The sequence below is a fragment of the Argentina anserina genome, chromosome 5 (genome assembly GCF_933775445.1).
Source record: "Argentina anserina chromosome 5, drPotAnse1.1, whole genome shotgun sequence".
Classification (NCBI taxonomy): domain Eukaryota; kingdom Viridiplantae; phylum Streptophyta; class Magnoliopsida; order Rosales; family Rosaceae; genus Argentina; species Argentina anserina.
Genome location: NC_065876.1, coordinates 429388 through 451848, shown reverse-complemented (window position 1 = coordinate 451848; position 22461 = coordinate 429388). Strand labels below are relative to the sequence as shown.

The 22461-nt window shown below is 40.0% G+C and overlaps 6 protein-coding genes and 1 pseudogene across 9 annotated transcripts; 2 read left to right on the top strand and 5 right to left on the bottom strand.

Moving 5' to 3' along the window:
* Window positions 1-534: 534 nt before the first annotated feature.
* Window positions 535-2164, top strand: LOC126795918 (uncharacterized). Its single transcript, XM_050522645.1, has 4 exons — window positions 535-792; window positions 906-988; window positions 1750-1805; window positions 1910-2164. Exons 1-4 carry the CDS (start codon window positions 621-623, stop codon window positions 1986-1988), a joined length of 390 nt encoding a protein of 129 aa, XP_050378602.1. The 5' UTR covers window positions 535-620; the 3' UTR covers window positions 1989-2164.
* A 1569-nt stretch (window positions 2165-3733) lies between these two features.
* Window positions 3734-5348, bottom strand: LOC126795913 (U-box domain-containing protein 21-like). Its single transcript, XM_050522639.1, has one exon. The coding sequence runs from the start codon at window positions 5276-5278 to the stop codon at window positions 3923-3925; it is 1356 nt and encodes a 451-aa protein (XP_050378596.1). The 5' UTR covers window positions 5279-5348; the 3' UTR covers window positions 3734-3922.
* A 666-nt stretch (window positions 5349-6014) lies between these two features.
* On the bottom strand, window positions 6015-10537 carry LOC126795910 (extra-large guanine nucleotide-binding protein 3-like). Of its 2 annotated transcripts, none has more exons than XM_050522636.1 (8): window positions 9509-10537; window positions 9301-9438; window positions 9101-9205; window positions 8796-9002; window positions 8495-8672; window positions 7814-8049; window positions 7074-7243; window positions 6015-6957 (listed from the first exon to the last, which is right to left on the bottom strand). In XM_050522636.1, exons 1-8 carry the CDS (start codon window positions 10418-10420, stop codon window positions 6375-6377), a joined length of 2529 nt encoding a protein of 842 aa, XP_050378593.1. In that variant the 5' UTR covers window positions 10421-10537; the 3' UTR covers window positions 6015-6374. The 2 variants fall into 2 exon arrangements, with proteins under 2 accessions (XP_050378593.1, XP_050378594.1); XM_050522637.1 differs by having other exon boundaries at window positions 8796-8984.
* Window positions 10538-10887: 350 nt separating this feature from the next.
* Window positions 10888-13161, bottom strand: LOC126795916 (uncharacterized). The gene is made up of 4 exons (XM_050522644.1): window positions 12861-13161; window positions 12305-12450; window positions 11227-11345; window positions 10888-11145 (listed from the first exon to the last, which is right to left on the bottom strand). The coding sequence occupies exons 1-4, from the start codon at window positions 13073-13075 to the stop codon at window positions 11044-11046; spliced, it is 582 nt and encodes a 193-aa protein (XP_050378601.1). The 5' UTR covers window positions 13076-13161; the 3' UTR covers window positions 10888-11043.
* An 858-nt stretch (window positions 13162-14019) lies between these two features.
* On the top strand, window positions 14020-16109 carry LOC126795914 (UV-B-induced protein At3g17800, chloroplastic). Of its 2 annotated transcripts, XM_050522641.1 has the most exons (4): window positions 14021-14171; window positions 14278-14463; window positions 14572-14858; window positions 14995-16109. In XM_050522641.1, the coding sequence occupies exons 2-4, from the start codon at window positions 14311-14313 to the stop codon at window positions 15827-15829; spliced, it is 1275 nt and encodes a 424-aa protein (XP_050378598.1). In that variant the 5' UTR covers window positions 14021-14171; window positions 14278-14310; the 3' UTR covers window positions 15830-16109. The 2 variants fall into 2 exon arrangements, with proteins under 2 accessions (XP_050378597.1, XP_050378598.1); XM_050522640.1 differs by having other exon boundaries at window positions 14020-14463.
* Window positions 16110-16186: 77 nt separating this feature from the next.
* On the bottom strand, window positions 16187-18311 carry LOC126795919 (purple acid phosphatase 3-like; annotated as a pseudogene).
* A 583-nt stretch (window positions 18312-18894) lies between these two features.
* On the bottom strand, window positions 18895-20820 carry LOC126795915 (purple acid phosphatase 17-like). Of its 2 annotated transcripts, none has more exons than XM_050522643.1 (7): window positions 20424-20820; window positions 20153-20309; window positions 19960-20067; window positions 19735-19862; window positions 19512-19640; window positions 19318-19385; window positions 18895-19194 (listed from the first exon to the last, which is right to left on the bottom strand). In XM_050522643.1, the coding sequence occupies exons 1-7, from the start codon at window positions 20625-20627 to the stop codon at window positions 18966-18968; spliced, it is 1023 nt and encodes a 340-aa protein (XP_050378600.1). In that variant the 5' UTR covers window positions 20628-20820; the 3' UTR covers window positions 18895-18965. The 2 variants fall into 2 exon arrangements, with proteins under 2 accessions (XP_050378600.1, XP_050378599.1); XM_050522642.1 differs by having other exon boundaries at window positions 19735-19865; window positions 20424-20818.
* Between the last annotated feature and the right edge of the window lie 1641 nt (window positions 20821-22461).

Here is a 22461-nt window from a genome sequence, read left to right as displayed (position 1 = left end):
AAAGTCAAAATATTGTAAAAAAAAATTAATTGTATCACTTAAACAGTTAAGTCCTAAAACCAAACCTGGAAAACAAATTAAGAAAGAAAAAAAAGCTTGAATAATTGATAAAGATTAAAACATCATATGATTCATACCTCTTATAAGTTACGTTAAGAATAATTGCATGTCTTGAACTCTGAATTAATGAAAAAAAAGTGAAGAATTGAGAAAGAAAGAAGAAAAAAGAGAAAGGCTAAGAGAAAAAAGAAAACGAAGGAATATGAGTTGATTAAGAAGAATGACGTGCTATGCTAATCTTCATTTAAATAGGTTTTAATTTAGGCCCCTAAATTTTTCTCGGCCCAAGGCTGGCATTCAACAAATACGTAATTGAGAGTCATATCTAATCGACTAATCATATCCATTTTGGGCTTTACTGGAGTCCTCAGCCCGATACAACTTTATCGGGCCTCATTTTCAGATGGCCCAGAAACCGACACGGCTTCTATTTGCTTGAGAAATTGAGATGCCTAGCTTGGCAATTAAGACAAGTAGCTGCATCATAAGAAGCTGAAGAAATCCAGAGTTCGATTTCAATTGTATTCCGACGAGGACGAAGACCGGTGCTGAATCGGAAAATGGGGTTGCAGTGGATGATACTCACGTACGTGGTGGCGGCGGAGGCGGCCATGGCCCTTCTGTTAACTCTCCCGGCGCCGAAGCTGGTGAAGACTCGCTTTGTCTCTTTGATCTCCCTCATTCTCCAGCCGGCGCTCTTCGTCGTCCCCTTCGCCGGATTCCAACTCCTCGGTTCGATCTTCACTCTTGTTTGCTTTCATTTCTGCACTAATATTTCGACGATCTGCAATTTAGGGATTTGAAGGTTGAAATTGGGAGATTGATTTTGTTTGTTTTGAGTGTAGATATTTACTGGAAGATGGAGCATCGATTGACGTGCACCTCAGACGTCTGCACTGCTTCCGAGCGAGACCGCTCTGAGAAATCCGTCAGTTTTCCGACTACTTTTTTTCCTTAAAGATTTTGAGGAATTTTGATCTTGCTCATAAGTTTGTGCTTTAGGGGTTTGGATTAATTTGTTAAAGAATATGGTTTGATGCTATGATGGTTTTGTTGCGGCATTTACGAATACCTAGCTGTTTAATTACTTACTTAGAATCACTGTTTCCATAGAATTCATACTTGAGGACATTAGATTGCTGGGTTGCTTGAATGTATTTCAGGAATTATTATTATTTTTTCGTTTGAATGATTGAAATCCTGGATGGAATTGCTCACTATTCTACTTGTGTGTGGATTTTTGAGGATCAGTGTGGAGGAAGGGTTTGCTGATTTGGAGTATTATTGGAGAATGTATTGGTTGTAGGTTTCAATTTTAGATGAGTTTCAGAAAATATTGTTTTCGTAATCTTAGGCACATTATCATGATCACTGTTTGGTTCGGTGTATGAAAGTCCCAAAGCTTCTTACCCTGTTGCTTTTCTTTCCGTCCAGGTTTTAAGGGCAATGTATTAGTGCAATCTGCATAGTCCTCTTAAACCATTCATTACTGGAAACTATAGTTACCACTTCTGCACCATCCACATAACTTAATGTAGTTATCATCTGCCTTTTTTGTTTTCTTTGAGGATTCTAAAGTTGACCAGCTCAGTATTGATTTCATGATTGTTCGATGCTCTTAGCCCTCTGTCAATCTTTCATTTTAAATAACATTCTTCTTGACATGACACCAACCAATATGTCATGCAGCTCTACAAGGCTCAAAGGAATGTAATTCTTTGCTCTGCAGCATGCCTTCTTTACTGGTATGTTTTTTAGCTATCAAATGCACTTGAATTTTCTTTAAACTGGAACTTATGCGTCCCTATTTGATTTATTGTGGTTAAAAATAATGTACATCTCTTCACAGGTGCATCTATCGCATCTGCAAGTACTACAAGGATATTGAAAGCTTGGAGGAAGTGGAGAAGAGGTTCAAGGAAGAGTAGTTGTTCAGCTTGTTCTCATGTATGGTTGTTCTTTTCAAGCGGAAACAACTGATTTTATATTTATTGTCGTAAAAGGGAAACCAACATTACCTTTAGAAATACTGTAATGTTTTGAATTTGTTTTGTAACCATCTGTAGACATTTATCTAGTATGTGTTTTAGCATGTTTTCCTTGTGGCTCAATGCCTCAATAGTCAATACTATATATGAAAACCATGACAATGATAAAGTGCTCTAAATTTGCCCATGACTGATGTTTGATATGGTCAAGTATGCTATAACAAAGCAACTTCTCATTTACAAGTGTTAAGTATGTTATACCAAAGCCAGAACCTGTTGTTGCATATTGTAGTAATGGCGTTGTCCAGTAGTTTATCTTGAACCGCGTAGGGGCAGCATAAGAGGCAGGATCTCAATACACAAGTAGAAAATAAACGTACATGTGTGGATCTAGATTTTAGATATGAATATTATTCTGTTCCAGTCTTCATTTGCTGGCGTATGTCACAGGCTGCAAATTTATTTTGTATTTCATACTAGAAAGCTTCTGAAACCAGTTCTGTCCAAAATGAGGTCTTCCATTCAACGGGCATGAGATACCTAAAGGGCTAAAGTCCAGATTGAAAGTTAGAACTTAATCATCTACGTAAAGTCTCAACTTCAGAAATTTCAGTATCCATGCGAATGCCTGTTTGAAATTTTGATTACTATATGAATTATCTGTGCTGGTGAAGTCGTGATTCCTGTAGCATGAGAATAATCCTTAATTACAGGTTGCCTTGACCCATCTGAACACTCGAGGGTGGGTGCTTAATATATCGGGCATAAGTTTGCGTCTGCATTGACCTATCAATAAACCCATGCTTTTGTTTCATGAATAATTGCATTTGGTCTGTGATAAATCAGCTGCATTATCATCATTATTATTTTTTAGGAATGCGCTGCATCTGTTTTCTACTGTTCTTAGGAAATTGCAAAACTAAGTTCACATTTGATTCTGTTCTTAGCATCAATGGTTGCCTATTCTTAAAGATGCAAGTAAAAGACTATTAGCCCGTTGTTTTGTATATGGCCGCAGTTGGAATTGGAACAAGAACGGCACATTATAAACGTGCAATGCCATTGTTGAGCTTTATAATCACTACTGTTAAGTTTCAGCATTTCCACGGTTTAGTTTTTAGTTCACCATGAGTATATTGCTTCTGAAAGATCATACAACATTTTTTGGTGATGAGCCTCACTGAGGAGGCAAACGTGCTAAGTGCTAATGATCATGGACATATTCACGCCCCATGTACGCTGTTAAATTTTAACACTTTCATAGTTACATATATATGAGCGAGTCCATGATTATTTCGACAACCATAAAGTAAATTTCAATAATCAAATTTGTTCATCTGTCTATATTATTCCTGTCTTATGTGAGATCCCAACAATAAGCGAGTATATACTCCCAACTTCTCCTAATCCAAGCAATTACAACCTCTCCTATTTTAGAAGAAAAGTGATATTTGGTGCTCAATGCCGAAGCGAGTCGCCACCAAGAAGTGGACAAGAGGTTGTGTTTGTTCGATCATGTGTTTTTTTTCTTTCCTCCTCAAGGTAACGATTTCTAAACCAGTAAACCATGTTGCAAACCCGCATCAATCCATCATTGCTTAGTGACTAAATTGATATAAAACACCATGACAAAAAGATGTAAAGGGAACAAGCACATCATTCGTTTTAGTGACAAAACATTTAGTAATGAAAATGATATGTTATTTCTCAATTCCACTATGATAACTGATTAACTGTAGTATTATACGACAAATTAATTTGGAGAATTAAACTAAACTTCTATGCTAACAATGAATCTGCTGGTCAAATTGATGAAGTTAAAGTGAAGTATCAATAATAGAAAGAATATGGTTTCCCTTGTAAAGAGCGTAATCTTAGAATGACCTTCCAAGACTCTTGAAATCTACAGACTCAATACATTCCAATCCAGCTCTGTAAGGATTCAGCATCTTCAAAAGCTCAGTTGCTTTGTCCTTTGTGTCATATTCACCGGCGCAACGAACCTGTAAAACCAGCAAGAGCTTCTGAAATGCACCAACTTGAAGAACGTCAACAAGCACTCTCTCTTCTTGCCTAGTTGCATTCTTACACAGTTTCCAAACAGCAGAGATTGAGCACTCGGTTGCGATTTCCGACACCCTTAAAATCTTCTTCACCAAAACTGGTATAGTCAGAGCATTAGCATAGGCCTGTTCTCTCCCTTCTTTGCAATCACAAAGAGAATCCAAAACATACAAAGCCCTCTCGGTTATGCCTTTCTCCGAGTCGAGAATGGTCTCCAACAGAAGGGAAACCAAACCCATCTCCAAGAATGCTGATCTGAACTTATCACTGAATGAAACCAAGTAGAAGACAACCGTCAAGGAAGCCTTGGTAATTCTCATAGAATTTTTCCCCTTGATGAACCCGAAAAGAATCTCATTGACTCCTTCTATCTCTGCCAATGCTTCAACCGCATGTTTGTTCTGATCATTGCAATTAGAAAGAAGCTCTTTCAATGCTAGAATCGAGTTTTGCTTCACCAAAACATCTCTATCACCCTTAAGGAACCAAACCAAGCAATCCAAAGAAGCATGAGATCCCAAGTACTTTTGTGTTTCTTCATCTAGTGATGGAAGCATCATCCAACTAAAAGCTGTCAAAATTTCTTCACACACTCCTGCATTTCTCTTTATACCATCATTTGCAAAAGCATCGAACGCAGAAGCAAGAACAGAGGCTGCTCCATTCTCCACAATGCACCTCTTGTTCCGGTCACCCTCACTCGCCCATTTCTTGATCATCTGCACGCACTCTAAGCAACCATTCTGATCCACGCGTCTCGCTGAGGCTGTTACGCTGAACAGAATCTCGGAGACCTGAACTGCCATGATCGGAATTTTAGGGGTTGGGACGCGCTGAATGCCGTATCGTTGGTTTTGTGAGCTCCATTCTTGAATCATAGTTCGGAGAGTATGGTTGGGAATCGTATCAAAGTTTCTAAGCACCTGATTCGTCACCGGACACTTGAAATTTCCGGCTTCTAACCAAGTGTCAATGCTCTGCCGATCGTAAGTAATCCCAGATGACAATGTGACCGGATCCTTCATCAAGTCATACGATATTGGACAAAGAAAATGCTTTGGGATCACGAGTTGATCCACGTCGAGGTTGTCAGGTGAAGACTGCTTTTTCGCAGCGGCGGCACGGTGGCCGGTGGTGCTGCTCCTTCTTCCCCAACCCAAAACCATTGTAGTACGTACTTGCTAGTAGTATTTGAGATATTGAGAGCTAAGGAAAGAAGCTTGTGATGAGTTTGTGTTTGTGAAAAATAGGAGGGAGGTGAAGGGCTTTATGTATAGGAATTGTGCTAAGTACACCTCGGAGGGTTTTCACACGGCGCCGTGCTCAAGGCTGCGAGTTGAAACCGTGTACGTATAAAGAGGAATCTGAACGAAACAGGAGGGGGGGGGGGGGGGAGAAGTAGGAAATAGTAGTATTTGAATGTTGACCGTTGAAGGTTTGAGAAAATGGTAAAAGTAGACTTTCGTACGTTCAAAGAGGAAATGGTAAAAGTAGACTTTAGTACGTTTATGAGTAAACGAATTAAGTTAGAGAAATATAAGATCGATCATACGTGAGCTGGTTAAGGAAGGGCAATGCATATGAGTGAGGTGTTGACGCGTTGACCCCAACAGTATTTTGATTCTTTCTGAAGTTTTAGAGCTGATGCACAAGACCGGTGATACCTCCCAGCAATATTAGTCTTATTGTATAACTGGAGAAAACAAGACCTTAAGTATGAAGAACAAGACCTGGTCTTCTTTTAAATCAAGCTTAGCTAGCTTACCATCTCTTCCTTCTTAGGTCTTGACTTTGAGGTACTTCTTTGTTTTTGGTTAAAGACCTAGCAGGTTAATAACAGATACCATAACCTATGCTGCATGAAACCCGGATTGATAGGACTCAACCAAATATTCTGAAGAATCCTCAAAAGATATGCTTTTATTCACATATGAAGTACTGTACAGAAAAAATCTCCAGTCAAAATGAGCTTATTTTACAAACCAATATCAGCCAGAGTGGCAAATATAAGCGTCAAAGAAATCCGCCCTACCCTTATAATAACACATGCATTCTACAAAAAGAACAGAAGAAGAAGAAAGCAGCAAATGCACTTGTAATCGGAAAATTGAAACAAGAGATTAATAAATAAACAATTTCCAGTGTAATTGATCAGTTTGCTACTCTACCTTCTACCAGCGGTAAGTAGCACAAATGACACAGCCTTCACGGCGACTTTCAATCTTTCACTTGACAAATGTTGCCTTGCATACAACAGTGTATCTATTCTTGCCTGAGGTAAGGGGAGGAACTCATTTCCGTACTGTAAAATGAGTCATCCCCATTTATCCCCGATAAATTATCATCCTTTTCTTCATCCCACTTGAGGACCTCTCTTATGTATTTGAATGCCGCATCAACTGATTTACCCTCTCTTGCTCGGGTTTGCGCTACATATAACTTTTGACCACTTAAGGATAAATAGAGCTCTTTGAATTTCACGGCCACATAATGATATGCTTGCTGTGCCAGAGACTGACTATTGCTGAGTGGCTTGACAGGATTGAAGTCCTCGAACCACTCGCAAGCTGACAAGGGTACCTGGACTATCTTGTCTTCAAATGCATCATATTTGTTCAGCACAAGAACGAATGGAGTATTACTAAAACAAGGATGCCGCACCAAACTCTCAAACAAATCTCTGCTTGCCAGCATTTTATTATGAAGACGCCCATTACCGAGTGCCCACATTTGATCATAGTCACTCAAAGCAACACAAAAAACCACTGCCCTTACATCCTCAAACATTGCCAGCCACTTGCACCCATCATTCAGTCCCTTAGAACTAAGACAAATTAGTTGATACCTGAGATAAGAACGCCCAGTGAGGAATAGATTGATGATTTCAGAAGAAGCAAAAAGAAGATAAGTAGACAGAAAGCACTCAATTAGGGCTTAGGAGTGAGAGAACAAAGGTTTTACTTGGTTAAAGGAGGGGGGCATTCATAATTTTCATTGTATAGCTCTGACATGGAGCTTCTGTCGTCAAATGAAAATTCTAGAGAGGTAAGGCCATTGCTCTGAGTAACTCCTTCAGCATATAAAATGTCCATCTCGGTTGGTTCATACTCGTTACTTGATATTTCTATGGCCTGTTCAAATAAAACACCAAATATACATGAGTTTAACAACCCGAAGATTTATTAAAAAAAAAACCCAAAGATTTGGGATGTATCTCAAGAAAAAACAATGCAATTGTGCTTGCTCAAATCCATCCATCTGTTATTAAAAAAAAAAAATTTATGCTCCAGTTTATACAAGTTAGATAGTTAAACAGCTGAAGATCATTGACTACCTACTGCCAATTCAGTGATTACCAAAGTTCATATTTCAGACAGTTTTAACAACGATACTATATGCCACATAATATAAATTATTTAGTTAAATAGCCAAAGATCATTAAGCTTTATCCAACATTTATATCTACCTTGGTCAGAAAATGAAGTCAGACTCATTATTCTCTGCATAATCAATAGGGTTCATTAATTAAAAAAATCAAGAAAAGCCATTAATATTTATGCTGGACTTTGTTATGACACTGTCGAGTCCAGAAAAATCACTGCTGATGCATTTTTGATAGTGATATGGATTTGATGATTCAAGATAAATAAGGATACTGCAGGTAATAAATCCAAGTGAAGTAGGAGTAAGGTATAACTAACCCGATCTAAGAAATACTTGGCAACTTCTGGAAGACAATGTAATTCCTTCCTTCTTTTGTATGTTTCCTGGATGGCAGAATCTCTCCAAACTTCATCTACAATAGGAGCATACTCACGTGTAGCAGCAGGGAAGAATGCATCCAAGTCTCCGGTTGCCATGATATCCAATAACCAGTCAGAAAAGTGCTTGAATCTCTGGTTGATAGAATAGATGCACTGCTTACTTTCATCAACTACTGTTTCAAATAAATTTATTTCACAATCAATCACTGCTTTAAGAGTCATTCATGCCTACAAGCAGAAAACCAAATAAGCCGAATCGTCTACATCTCTAAAACTTCTCCTCAACAATCTCTAAAAAATTATATGTACTATTCACTATTCCGCATCTCTGTGCAAATTGTTCTATCCATATTAAAAGCAATCAAAATCCATGTAGTATGAGATATTAAATGAAGGCAACAAAAAACAAAACCAAATATTACATTTGGATTTCAAAGCAAATTTCTGATTCCAAAGCTTGTATGGTAGAGCAAAGGAAAAAAAATCTGTTTGCATGGCTTGATATAACTCAAACTCAAACCCGAACAACACAATGAAGCGAGAGTCGAGAGATAAGTTCCAAGTTATTAACGGTGTTGCCATCAAGAAAAGAAGCTGTGAAATTATATAAATAGAGACCTGATGGCTCTGCTTCAGCGGCCATTGAATCATCTGTATTCTCCAATGAAGCTTCCTCTTCAAAACGTTCTCGGCCTTCAAGTAATATACTTAGGTACTTGTACATATTGCTTTGAATCATGAGCTTCATATTCTGCACCTCCTCGGGAGTGAACTCATTCCCATATAAGAACTTGGCCTATATCACGTAAAAAAACGAAGGATTACCTACGCATTTCTAAAATGTCATAAAATTTAAACAACATCACACTGGCCCCATGCTAGGAAATACCGGAGCAAAAACAGCAACCTGGAAACTAACCTGTTTGAAGATGGTGCTAGTTCCAGATCCTTCCAGTCCAAATAACAACAGTTTTTGAACTCTTCCCTGATCCAAGTAATCAGGGATGGACCTACTTGAAGGTTGTGTCGTGGGATCTTCTCTTGTCCCATTTTGATTACGAGATGGTACAGGCAATGAGAATAATGAACAAATAAAACGGGTGGTAGCCTGCCTGACAAAACCAAACTGCAATTGTATTAAAATTCGACTGAAGCTGAATTATCAAAATTTCATACTCCCAAATACAAACAACAAAATTCCAACATTCACAGGTACGAGAGAACCTTTCCCCATATGTTCCCTTTAATGTTATTCTGCCCTTCCTCCTCATACGTTCCATCTTCATACACCCAGAAATGCGTATCTGGAGGGCACTGCACTTTGGCCAACTGAAATGCACCCATCAATAAGCTCAGACTTCCATCAAAGTCATCACAATTAACAACCAAGTTCATTCAATTGCGAGTTTTTTTTAAGTTCATACCTTGAGCACCTTAAGCTCAATCTTGGTGATCTCTCTGCCATTCATGAATACATTAGTGTTCCCATTGCTGGCATCACCCCGAAGCTTACCCCCAACATTCAGTTTCGGAGTAATGATACAATCAGGCTTCTCTCCCTCCTGAAATCAAATACACAATCAAAAACTAACCACAAAAACAACAACTAATTGTCAAATGCTGGTCCATTACCTTTCCCCAGAAACCCGAATCCTTATCATACCAGTACCTCCCCGGCTTCAACTTCTGAGGAGGAAGTTCACATCCCAAAATCTCACCCAGCTCCTCTTCCCTCAACTCCCTCCCGTTCACAACTAACTGCTGCGGCCGGAGCTGATTGGCAGGGCACTCCTTCTCGGCCCTCATTATCTGCCCAATCTCCAAAGGACTACAAACTCTAGACAGAATCTTTGAACACTTGCCCAAACTAACCCTCTTGGACTCATCTATAGGCTGCCCGATGCATCCCACGCATTTTCGCCCCTCCGGCATTGATCCCATAGCCTTCAGCAAACAGTTACTGCAGTACTTTGACTCACACACCAAGCACCACTCCCTCTCCTTCAGTCTGTTCCCTTTTCCACACCGGCTGCATATCCCTCTCTTACTCCCTACCTTCATCGGCGAAGCCCAAGCTACCGGCGACCCCGTCGGCTCCGATTTCGGCGACGCCGACCTTTCCCCGTCGTCCTCCGTCTCCGATTCTCTCGGCGTGCTGAATTTCACCACCGCCGCTCTCTTTCCTCCTCCTCCTCCTCCGGCATCGTCCTCGGCCGGTTTCGAAAACGACGTCGAGGTCTGCGTTTGGTTCGCGGCGTCGCCGCTCCTGATCCGGCTGAACTTAGCGGCGTGGTGATCGAGCGGCTCGGCCACCGGAATCGACGCGAGCTCGGAAGCCGAAGCCGAAAGGACGGAGGCGCTTTGAAGCGAGTCGATGTCGACTGGATCAACCTTGGGGACTTCGTAGGGCAGCGGCGGGCCGACGTACTCGTAGGCGATGGAGTAGTCGAGATGGTCGGCGTCCGGCAACGGCGCCCCGGAAGGCAGCATCTTTCGGAGCAGCTTCTCCCAGTTTTTGGCGTCCTCTGTCTCCGGAGCAGCCATGGTGGCGCGGCCGTTAGAGGACCCGCGAGAAAACCGGAAATGGAAGAAAGCGAAGAATCAGGAGAGAATGTGAGTGGACTGTTTGGGTTGAGTTTTGATGGTATGATTTTAGAGAGAGAGAGAGCTTCCCTTCTTCTTCTTCTTCTTCTTCTTCTTCTTCTTTCCTTTGTTTGTTTGTTTTGACAGTTCAGACTTGCACACACCCACCACAAATCCACACTCGACTATTGCTGCGCCCCAATGACGTCAGCACGTACGCGACGTTTAACCATTCGCTACTCATTCTCTCTCCCGCCCTCTTTGGCGGAGTACCCGTTGAGTTTCAATACTCCGAAATCGTTATATATATTGTATCATCGAAGTTTCCAATAGGTAGAGGCCATTGATAACCGTTCAGAGTGCAAAATTCTAAGTTCAGGTCGTGATGGATCATTGCAACAGAAACAAGTGAGGGTAGTAGTAGAAAAGGAGGTTACTGAAAGCAAAATTGATGCGCGATTTGTATTGAAAATTGGAGTCTTGTGCAACAATGTTACAAACAACCATAGCAATTAGTGGTTAATCGAATAGAGTATCAGCAACAATTGAATTGGTTATGGAAATTTTCTTCTGACATCACAGTTTCAGTAATATGAGATGCTATACAGTAACTTTCGCCGATGCTGTTTCTCAAAGGCGGTCAGAATGTCGTCGATTGATTCCTCCCATGACTCCGTTGCATCAATCTAGGCCAAGGAAAAGGAAGATCAATCAGTGATTTACAATGTAGAATTACAGTCCAACTAGAGCAGTATTCAGATACAAACCTCTTGGCAAAGTTCTAAAGCAAGACGAGCTCCCACAGCTGCTTCCTCGTGGTTATCTTTTACTTCCAAGTTGATTATCAATACACACTTCTTGAGCACATGGTCCCGATTGTGAAGATCTATATATTACAGCACAGAGGTTAGACAAATGAAGATTTATCTTCCATTTATTTTCATAAAAATGTAACTGAACAAAAACAAACGGTGCAGCAAGCTTCAAAGCTTCTATGAGTTCGAATAGTCAGTGCTCATGATTCTTTCCTGACTAGATACAAAAAAACAAATGCAGACGCTTAAAGTTCAAAATCTCCATTCAGATACAGAACTCATTAAAATCCAAACTTCGGACTTCAATTATAGACTTCAAAGGTAAAGATTGAATCTCACGATTTTATCAGAAGCGGAGAAGTCAAAGTCAAAGAGAAATATAACCAAAACTATGTTGTACATAATTTTCATCTTTTAAGTAGTATACGAGTCCCGCAACAGCCACAGCTTCTTCTTAGAAACCATATGCAAGGATCTCAAACCCCAATTTTCTACCCTACTCTCTAGCTATAGCTTAAAAGTTCAAAACTTTTAACTTCCAAGGAATAACCCTCTAAAGCTCCCAGAAAAGGAAACCTGATCGCAATATCATGAAAGATTTGAACTTAAGGTTTTAACAACTATTGAGAACATAATCAGTACACTGATTTTATGTACAAGTTTGAACTGGATCATGAAACTCCAAGTTTCTAATTTACTCACAACTTCCCCTTGTGTTGCATAAACATCAATCTAAAGGATGTCTGTTATCCTTTATATGTGTCAGCTACCATCTACTAATATAAAACTGAAGGAATCATATGCCTAGAACTTAAAAGGCTAAGTTGAACTACCATCTAAGACACATTATTAAGGAATTGGGAGCAACTCTACCAGCAATACAGGTTCCAACAGTGCAATACAAACAGATTCCCAAGAAACAAATAATAACAACAGAAGAAGCAGCAGTCAGTTATTTGATTTGGGATAAACCATATCACTGAAATCCATCTGATGAAAGCCATAAATAGGATAAGGGAGCATTACCAACCTTCAAGAACCATATCAAAGACCTTTTCCTCGAAAGTAAATACCACGTCAAAGGAACCATCAGCAGCATTGTCTTGCCATCGCTGAGGTGCCAGTTTAACCGCTGCGTTTCTCTTAAGCATAGGCAAAATGCCATTCCGCTTGTACCTGTATTATTATTGTCAAGGCTCCACTTTGCTTTAACATTAAACTAGCACGCTTCTCACTAAACAAAATCATGTTACTCATACTATGAACAACAGGTTTCGACGGTACTGACAATTCTATACTCTCTCCAATACACACATCAATCCATAAGATCCAATCACACATAAAAGCAACAAGAATAAGTTCATGACAGATAGTACCAAATTGTCAGTTTGAAAAATGGCAAACAGAACGAAGAATTGAGCCTAAAATTTCAGTAACATACTAGTGCAGCATAATATCGATAACCCCATAGTCACAAAATTCACAATTAGCTGAACTAACACTACTAACATAAGCACAAACTCAAAGTGAAACTCTTTGGAAAACTCATTACACGAAATTAAAGGACGAGTTTTGAGGGAGGATACAATTCAGGGTCTTTTCGTCTGAGCTCGTCAAGCATCTGCTTATAAGGAGTTCCAAAGTCGTAGACATTGGGTTCTCTGAGGGAAGGTCCAGGGAGCTTAACGTGGGATCCGGTACCGTACGACGAGACGTCGAAGCCTTGCCGCTTGAGGAGCGCGTGAGCCTCCATGCTCCGGTTCTGGTTGGAGGAGCAAACCATGGCGTACCGGAACTTCATGATTCAAACCGAGTCTGAGCTCAGCGACGACGTTCGGGCTTTGAAGGAGGCTCCTGGGGGTTTTTAGTCACAGCTTCGGTCGGCTTGTTTTGTTACCCACCTACTTTTATGAAATTATGTAAGTTTTGCTATTCCGCCCCTCTTGCTTTTCTTAATTTTGGGCCTGAAAATGTATTAGGCTAAAGAATATTAACACCTGTGTGGCTGTGTCAAACTAATTGTATGGTTTCTACTCTCATGATCATTGTTTCATTGTGATGCGACACTATACATTAGCATTGAGTAAAATCTATAGAACATGTAATAGTGCATCTAATATGTTTTTTACTATCTAGATATCTTTGGTTCGTAATTAAAAAAAATCAAGTTGTGTGAGATAAATTGCTCTATGTTTATCTTGTCTCATCATTCTTTAAACATATACATTTTTTTAATATAGGTTATGATTCCATCTAAATTACTCAACGTCTTCCACTCTTATCTGAGATCGACATATGTAATTTGAACTCAACTAAAATTGAACTACTGGAGTACGAGAAGTAAATTTTTCGACCATTTTCAACTCATAACTATATAATAATTAAATAATTAGACACGTGTTATGAATTTAAAAATATTAATACAAATGTGACAAATAAAAAATAGTCGTTAAATTTATTTTTTTAAGCACGCGCGTGGTTTCAGTTGTGCCAAATCAAAGGGCCCAACTTTTAATATCTTCCCATATGACTAGCGTTATCTAGAACACTCTAAACTCCAAAGGACCTGTAATTTTCGTAATACGCGAGAAAAGAACAAACTTGAAGTCAAATCTTCAATTCATTTTCCGGCATAATTATTAGAGGCAGAGGACAGCACACGTCGTCCATGGCCGGAGCAAAGTTGAAATAACACAAATGTTCGGGGAGGTTTCTGTAATTAAGCTGAAGTCTCATACTCGCACAGAATAACAAGCATCACAAAATAATAAAAATTCAGAGCCTAATTTCTGAAACCACACCCGCAGATACCTCTGAAATTCCCAGTCGTGGGATACGTCGCTTGACACGCACACAGATACAACACGCTCTCTATAAATCTCTCTCACCGCCACCGGGCACCAGCTACACCACTCCATCTGCTCCTAATCTCTCTCTGTTTCTCTAATTACACCTTTCAATTTCTATTTAGGACCATCAGTTCTTTTAATCGTGATTTAACAACTTTGGGTTCCAAGTTCTCAGAGCTGAAGAAAAATGGAAGCAGCCGCCACAGCCAGTGTCCTCCCCTCTTCAGTCGCTGCTTTTCGGCCTTCGAATTCAGTCGGAAGGTCCGCTCTTTTGAGGCCCAGCGGCCCCAAATTTCTACCTTTGGGACCTCTGGCTACCCAATCCCACTCCCCAATCAAGGTAAATTTCAAGGGTTTCTAGTTTCAATCTTGATTTGTTTTTTTCATTGAAATAGTGTTCTTTGATTTAGTATAATAATTTAATTTGATTTGATTTGATTGTGAGCAGCATCAGTTGTCAAACTCACCTGGAAGATTGGGTATTGGGAGAAGGAGATGCTTGGTAGTTAGGGCAGCATCTTCATCTCCTCCGGACTCTGCTGGTCCTAGTGGTCCAATCGCTCCGCTTCAGCTGGAGTCTCCGATTGGGCAGTTCCTATCGCAGATGATGATAAGCCACCCTCATCTCGTGCCTACTGCTGTTGAGCAGCAGCTTGAGCAACTCCAAACCGACCGCGATGCTGAGCAGAACAAGGATGAGGCTTCTGCCTCCGGCACTGATCTTGTTTTATACAGGTGAGTTTCAATCTTGCCGGTGAGGGATTGCTGATTGTGTTGTTATTTAATGCTATGCTCGCGTTTGAGTAGAGAGTTGTTGTTATATATAGGGAGATGTGGATGATCATTTAACGAATTGTTGTGCGATTATTAGGAGAATTGCGGAGGTTAAAGCCAATGAAAGGAAGAAGGCTCTTGAAGAGATATTATATGCGCTGGTGGTGCAGAAATTCATGGATGCCAATGTTTCTTTGGTGCCCTCTATTGCCCCTGCTGGTTCAGACCCTTCTGGACGAGTTGATGCGTGGCCGAGTCAGGATGACAAGCTCCAACGGTTGCATTCTCCTGAAGCTTACGAGATGATCCAGAACCATCTGTCTCTCATCCTAGGAAATCGGTTGGATGACTTGACCTCGTTAGCACAGATCAGCAAGCTCAAAGTGGGGCAAGTTTATGCAGCATCTGTAATGTATGGGTACTTCCTCAAGCGGGTTGATCAGAGGTTTCAGCTTGAGAAGACGATGAAGATCCTTCCAGGTTCACTGGGTGGAGAAGACAGTGATATTCAAAAAGCCGTGGGTGAGGACAAGAAACCTGGTGGTGTTGATGATTCTTTGAATGCAGCAGCTTCCCATCCTGAAGTATCTTCGTGGTCTGGGGGCATGGGTTCTGGAGCTTTTGGTAACATTGTCAAACCTTCCCGCTTGAGAACTTATGTGATGTCTGTTGATTCAGAGACCCTTCAAAGATATGCAACAATCAGATCGAGAGAGGCTGTTAGCATCATTGAAAAGCACACCGAGGCATTGTTTGGACGACCTGATATTGTTATAACACCTCAAGGGACTGTTGATTCTTCCAACGACGAACACATCAAAATCAGCTTTGGTGGTTTGAAGAGACTTGTCCTGGAAGCTGTGACGTTCGGTTCTTTCCTTTGGGATGTTGAGAGCTACGTGGATTCCAGGTACCATTTTGTTACGAATTGAGCGAAGTCGAGCAAAGAGTTAAGAACACGCCGTAGTGCAACTACATAGGTGGTGGATGCATAACTGAACTGACCTACTTGAAAATGGGATGGTTGAAGTCTCAGAATTTAGTGAAGATACCATGTATTTGGTGCTCTGTATATAACATGTTTAAGATTTAGTCTTTGTCCCAGGTGTTGGGTGGTAGTTCAGGACTTAATTACATTCCACGTTTAAGTGTGGCAAGTCTATTGTTCAGCAAGATTGATTTGTTTCTTTAGATGAACAGCTTTTTCTTTCATCATCAATATTAACAAGTTGCAAGATTAAGGGTCATTTTATTGAGCATAATATAGAAGCCTCATAATGTTACATACCCTACATGGAACTGTGAAACCCCTTGAGATTGGATATATTGAAAAAAAATGAAGAATATGCCAAAAACATCATAAAATGCAAATTATGCATAGCTTGGTGTGATTTGAGCGGAGAGGAAACCTTGTCCGTAGTAGTAAAACGCGAACCCGCCTTGATTCATCGTAGAGAGGTCACCTTTCTATGCCTTGGAGCCGCCACCAGTAGTCAAGAAGTGCATTTGGCTGCACCATAAACTAGTGTTCCTAAGCAAACAATCACATTAGTCGATAAAGTACCCAAGTAATCTGGGGTTAGGCTGTTTTACCCGTTCTTGCTACTTATGTGTTCCAAGCAGTGATCATGTCCGTTTATGTAGGTTCAAACATTATTTGCCTGAATGATTATCTCTCATATTGATTAGAGCATGATTTTGGTTCAACCATGCAAGTCTCTGAGCTATCAAGGTTAGTTACCTCCAGAATGGGAAGAATCTGGTCTACTATTTCCTGGGTATCTCCGTGATGCCCTACGCTTCTGATTGTTTGATGTGCGACGACAATTTTCCATTTTGCAGTAGAATTTCGCAGTGCAAAATCTAGATCCTACTCTCAAGTTGAATTAATTAAAGAACAAAAACACATTAGTGCTCTGTTAGAGGTCATGATTAATACTTTAATAGGAAATCCCTAGTGAATGCAGTACCTTGAAGAGGGTAGAGAGGTACCGCTGCCTGGGAATGACACCTCTCCAATCGTGCTTGTAGTGCTTCGGGTTGGACCAGTACTTGTCCACAAACGGATTGATGTCGATGAAGAAGAAGTCTGCAATTTTCGTGTTGACGAGAAATGACCTCAGGCAAAGCCACCGGCTGTCCATCTTGCCAAGAACTGGACTCAGCTGTGCCAAAGTGTTTCCCCTGTAGTCATGGTTCCCAAGTACTGAAACATTCGAACACCATTTATCAAACATACATCACAGTTTGGTGGATCATGTACGCGTTGACAGATTATTGTTCGAGGGAAACATACCAATGTACCATTGCTTTGGAAGACTGAGGAATGTAGACTTGAGTGAATGTAGACCAGATTATTTAGGGTCGTTTATGCTGATCAATCCCCTCTCGTAAAAGTTATTACCAGTAGAAACCACGAAGTCTACGTTTAACTTTTCTCCGATTATTCCCATCTACACATCAGTAGCAGATCATTATTGGTGAATGAAAAGGTTGGCACTCGATCCTATGGGAATGTTCAGAAGAATAAAGATGGTGGTGCTCACAGTGTTGACACCTTATCACCTCAGAAGGCACAGTGCAGTAGTAACCGAATTAAAAGAAGGGTGATAAAGATTCGATCATACAGTTGGCTTGTTGGAAAATAATGACCTCAGTACAAATCAGTATTCAGTACTCAGAGGAAAATGAAAATCCATAGAGGAAAGAAGTTAGGCTTAATATGTATGTTAGGGAATTCACATTATTGCCTTACAATGTTAGGGGAGTTGGCTGTTGAGTGATCACGTGATCTGTGTGTGACTTCTATTAGTTTATATCTGTTTTAATTAGCCAGTAATTATCGTTAGGATCTGATTAAGCTTCAACCTGTGTCTTATCGACACATGTCTCAGGCTGTGTGCCTTTATGTAGATCCAAACAGCTCATTCGAGCTATCTATGAAATTATCCAGTCTTTTGTTTCCTTTGTTCTTCTTTTTCTTTCAATTCTGGGTTTTAACCTATTATGTAACTGATTTTACTGCCAAGAGTTCTTGTTGATTTGACCAAAGCTAGATTCGAGCTTTTTTTTTCGTTCTTTCTTATTATCATCATGAATTCATGCCATCTTGCTGCAGAACTCGAGTAAATGAAGTAAGAAACATGAGCGTTTCAGAGAAGAGATCGAAAGTAACATTTACTCTCTAAAACATGCATGATATCATCATAAAGATTACAACTTTACAAGGTGATATTCCGGCTGTTTTTATGTACATGCAGAAAGAATAATAAAAAAGATGCGAGATAACCTGATGAGCGATTAAAGGGAGCCATCGGTTTTGAGTTTTGACGACAGGGTGCTCAAAAACCGCTGAAGCTCAGAAGAAACTTGCATGCAAACCACCCAGAACCAGAGCAACCACCATATTACCATGACGTACGCGTCCCCCAAAATTTGGTTTTTGAAACTCCTCACAAATCAATCTGGTTAACACTTATGTCTGTGTGGGACTGTAACTTAAGAGAGAAGGGTAGTGAGGAATGAACAGTGTCATGAGATTGAATCTCAATTTATGAGGACTTCTGTGATTCTGTCGGTTATAGACAACGTTGCAGAGCGTTATGTGCGTTGACAGTAGAGAATGTATCTGGTAGATAAGTAACTAAGTAAAGCAAACGATCGTAAAATCTTGATTACAGTCGGCTGCAGCAGACAGCAGTGTACTCTGCTTCATGCAGTAATGGACAGCAATGATAAAGTTGGGACCCCTGGCTAATACGGCTCGGTTACTTGCTTAATTATTAGTTTCCTGGCAATTTCCCTTCTCTTGTACTCTTTTGTCTTTCAGATTTCTAATACAGTTTTTCCTAAACTTAAGTCACAGGATCCTAAGCTTCTTTATCAAATTGTCATTGGTTCGAGGGAATGTTTAACAAAGTAGATTGAACTTGGCATGCATGCTTAAATAGTTAAGTACAAGAATGAACAATATCATCAAGTGGATTAAATAGTTTTGTATTATTTTAGTCTCTGGCTAACTAGCTTGCTTTCTGTAGCGATCGATTCATTTTTGCATGATCATATTATTCATATAGATGGGTGAAGCAGCTTGGAAGTAGTCCATGAATGTATGACATTGCCAAAGACATCAAAGAAAGCTATCTCTGCTTGAGTGAGATTCAGCTTCACAGACATGAATCCTTGGCCGTCATAGAAGAAGTTGACCAGCTGGCCTTGTTTGTTCAAACCTTCCTCATTCTTCATGTCACCTCTCCATGCTTTTGATCCTGCTCCGCTCGTGAGAAACTGTATTCCGCTGCATAATATGAATGCACATTCATCACAATTAGTCTCAGCTCAAAAAATATTGTCTTCCATTCTATATCTAAGAAACAATGTAATGAAGGTATAACGATGGTACTTGATTAGGATTTACCACCTTTTGATATCACTGATGTGTTCTAGGCAATGATCGTGCCCGTTCATGTAAAAGTCCACATCATTGGCCTGAGATTCAAGTATAAGTATAAAAGGGTTTACTTAGTTGGCTGCAAATCTCCAATTAAAAAATCAATAATCTTTTGTTGTAGCAAGAGATGTGATCCAAGTCATCTAACTTATAACCTTATCTACCTGAAGAATTGGGAGAAGGTGCTTTATAAGTTCCTGTGTATCACCATGATGCCCAATACTTCTAATGGCATGGTGTCCAACAACTATCTTCCACCTTGCAGATGACTTTTTCAGTACCAACTCAACATCCTGTTGCAAAAACAACATCAGTATAATCATACATTCAACAGCCTAGTTCATTTAACCTCTAAATTGAACCTAAAAGTTCTATCTTATGAAGCACCTTCAACAAGGTTTGAATATAAGCCTTGCGAGAAGGAATTCCTCGCCAATCGTAAGAATGGTCCTCTGTGCTTGTGAAGTACATATTGACAAAAGGAGTGGTGTCCACGAACAAAATCTCTGCTAATTCTGTTGAAATTCATAAAATCTCGCACATTTCAGTAATTTAGTTTCATGCATGTAGGCAATCAATGAATCAATCTGAAATTCCAAAAGTTAGGCTCACCTGCATTTACAACGAAAGACCTTAAGCAAAGCCATCTCCTGTCAATCTTCCTTAGCAGGGGGCTTAGTTGAGCCTCTGCATCACCCCTATAATCATGGTTACCTAAAACTACATGAAAATTGGAAACAGGTTAGGTAACAAAGCTATACTTATTAATGTCCAATAAACGAGTTTAGTTTCATTGGAAACTTACTGCTATACCACTGCTTTTGCAGGCTCCTTTGTGTATAAATTTTGGTAAATGACTCTTCAAATGCTGTATCATGTTCACTGCTCAATCCATTATCATAAAAGTTGTCTCCAGTGGATATTACAAAATCTATGTCAAGTTTCTCTCCAACCTTTCCCATCTACACAATTAAGAGAAAGTTACAAATTTGTTTAGCAAACACAACTATAGTCTATATATTTAGGCAATGTATTACAGAGTTTGTAGTACTAATTGTAGAGTTAAGATGTGGAACCTGAAAAGCAACTTCAGACTGGTTAAACTCTCCTCTTCTTCCCCAGTCACCAAGCACCAGAAAGCTAAGCGATCCATCTTCTTTTGTTGGGTGTTCGAATCTCTGCAGCTCTGCTGATGTAGTTACAATACAAATAACAGAGCTGAGGAGGACCAAGAAAAAGCACAAGCTCCTGGATTTCTTACAAGGAATATTAAGGATCATGGCTGTTTTAGATTACCGTATATATGAAACAAGGGAAAAGGAGCTAGCTAATCTATCTTGTTCCTTGTAGTGAAGGGTCACAACTTCAGAGCCCTTTTATAGTATATGGCCGAGTAGCAGACAATACCCTCACTTCATTTTGAAGAAGATGATGATCATAAGGCCGGGGTTGTAATTGAAATTGCACCAGCTGCATGGTTATTTAAAACGTAAAATTAGAACATGGTATTATTGTTTGCAAGGATTCAGGGTTCGGTACTTTAGTGAATAGGAAGGCATTACAGTAGTGATGTTTATTTACTATATCTTTGGAGGTGTATTACACTAATTACAGTATTATTGGTTAAACTTTCATTGGGATTTCACAGAAAACATGAGCAGATCTATCAGATCATCATTGAGACACAGTAGTGAGGTGTATATACGTAATTGAGCAGAGATTGAATATTGTGTGAGAGATGCGAATATGCGAGGGCATAACTATTTCTATTGGAACCTAAATTAGAATATTCGGAGCTTAGCTTTGTTCCAAAAAGTATCCCTGGCATCAATGCCTCATGTACTAACACCTGAAGAACTATAAGATGACAAGTTGAAAACCAAACAAGAAACTGTCTCATTCATCTTTTTTTTTTTGACAATAAATCATAATTTTTATAAATTGTTATGGCCTGAATAACAATTGCTTACTCCTCCGTTAAGTCTTCGTATCAGACAAGAGATTATGAGCATAAACTCAAAACTACTATACATCATAGAACTATATTTTGATAATAAACTCAAATTGAGAAAATTTTGTCTAGTTTATGACTGATACAAACATATAATAAGGAATATACTAAATTAAATCTTATTTTTGCCCTTCACATTAGGGTCTGGAGCAGGATATTTAGCTTGGAAACTTGGACCACCTCCAATTACCACTTCCACCTTTTCTCTCTGGGTTTGTTCTTACTTCTTAGAGCCATAAGGTCTACCCTTCTTCTTCTTGGTAAATGGAGGCTTCATCAGCTCCATAGAATCTAGAAACCCTAAACTGATAGTCCTTTCTCTTTCCTCTTCGATTGGATCATCCCAAGTCCGCTTATCACCCAAAAGCTTCTATTTCTTCAAAGAAATAAGAGGCTCCTCCAAATCATCATCAACCAATGTTGACCCTTCCTCAATTGAGTCTAAACCAACCCAAACACCAGAGCCCAACTACATCCTTTCATCATCAGTCAACCTAGTTTGAAACCAGGGTTTCTCGCTGAGATTTTAGGGCTGAGCTCGACAACTTGTGACGACGCCGCTACCTCGCCGCCAGCTACCGCCCCAGCGTTCAATGTCACTCCAACCAACGACTCAACAAGGACCGGCCAGGTCTGGATAAAGCTCTAGTCTGACAACGCCTTCTCCTGGCCATCCCTCATTGCCACCCCAGACACCACCGGGCTCGTCGACATCACCAAAAGCTTTAGAATGGGCTACTGCTCAGCCAACACCGGATCCGACATCACCAAGCCTCTATCACAGTGCCCACAACCATGGTTGAAGAATCCACAGTCCTTACATAGCTCATGACACTTCTCAAGCTTGAATTCAAAATTCACAGAGATCTCCGATGAGAATTCAAACATACAACCTACTCAGATTCGTTAGCGCAAATCAAAGAGCACCTGAACCTTTTGAATCTTGTCTTGCATGTTCAACGTTGTCGGATCAACCCGGACAAACTTTACCATCTCATTCCAAATATGGGTTAGGGTTTTTTTGTCTGGCATCGCCATCCACAACCCCGACACAGCAACCCAAACCTCAAGATGATGCAAAGACATCTCTTCTAGACAACGGA

Coding starts and splice junctions, on each gene's coding strand:
- LOC126795916 (XM_050522644.1), bottom strand. CDS start 13,075: ATGAAGTTCCGGTACGCCATGGTTTGCTCCTCCAACCAGAACCGGAGC. Junction 11,346..12,304: donor CTTTGATATGGTTCTTGAAG/GTTGGTAATGCT, acceptor TGTAATATATAG/ATCTTCACAATCGGGACCAT. Junction 11,146..11,226: donor CTTTAGAACTTTGCCAAGAG/GTTTGTATCTGA, acceptor TCCTTGGCCTAG/ATTGATGCAACGGAGTCATG.
- LOC126795913 (XM_050522639.1), bottom strand. CDS start 5,278: ATGGTTTTGGGTTGGGGAAGAAGGAGCAGCACCACCGGCCACCGTGCC.
- LOC126795918 (XM_050522645.1), top strand. CDS start 621: ATGGGGTTGCAGTGGATGATACTCACGTACGTGGTGGCGGCGGAGGCG. Junction 793..905: donor CGCCGGATTCCAACTCCTCG/GTTCGATCTTCA, acceptor TTTTGAGTGTAG/ATATTTACTGGAAGATGGAG. Junction 1,806..1,909: donor GCAGCATGCCTTCTTTACTG/GTATGTTTTTTA, acceptor ATCTCTTCACAG/GTGCATCTATCGCATCTGCA.
- LOC126795910 (XM_050522636.1), bottom strand. CDS start 10,420: ATGGCTGCTCCGGAGACAGAGGACGCCAAAAACTGGGAGAAGCTGCTC. Junction 9,003..9,100: donor AAGGGAACATATGGGGAAAG/GTTCTCTCGTAC, acceptor ATACAATTGCAG/TTTGGTTTTGTCAGGCAGGC. Junction 7,244..7,813: donor CCAAGTATTTCTTAGATCGG/GTTAGTTATACC, acceptor TTATTTGAACAG/GCCATAGAAATATCAAGTAA.
- LOC126795915 (XM_050522642.1), bottom strand. CDS start 20,627: ATGATCCTTAATATTCCTTGTAAGAAATCCAGGAGCTTGTGCTTTTTC. Junction 20,310..20,423: donor AGTCTGAAGTTGCTTTTCAG/GTTCCACATCTT, acceptor TTAATTGTGTAG/ATGGGAAAGGTTGGAGAGAA. Junction 19,641..19,734: donor ATATTCAAACCTTGTTGAAG/GTGCTTCATAAG, acceptor TTTTTGCAACAG/GATGTTGAGTTGGTACTGAA.
- LOC126795914 (XM_050522640.1), top strand. CDS start 14,311: ATGGAAGCAGCCGCCACAGCCAGTGTCCTCCCCTCTTCAGTCGCTGCT. Junction 14,464..14,571: donor AATCCCACTCCCCAATCAAG/GTAAATTTCAAG, acceptor GATTGTGAGCAG/CATCAGTTGTCAAACTCACC. Junction 14,859..14,994: donor ACTGATCTTGTTTTATACAG/GTGAGTTTCAAT, acceptor TGCGATTATTAG/GAGAATTGCGGAGGTTAAAG.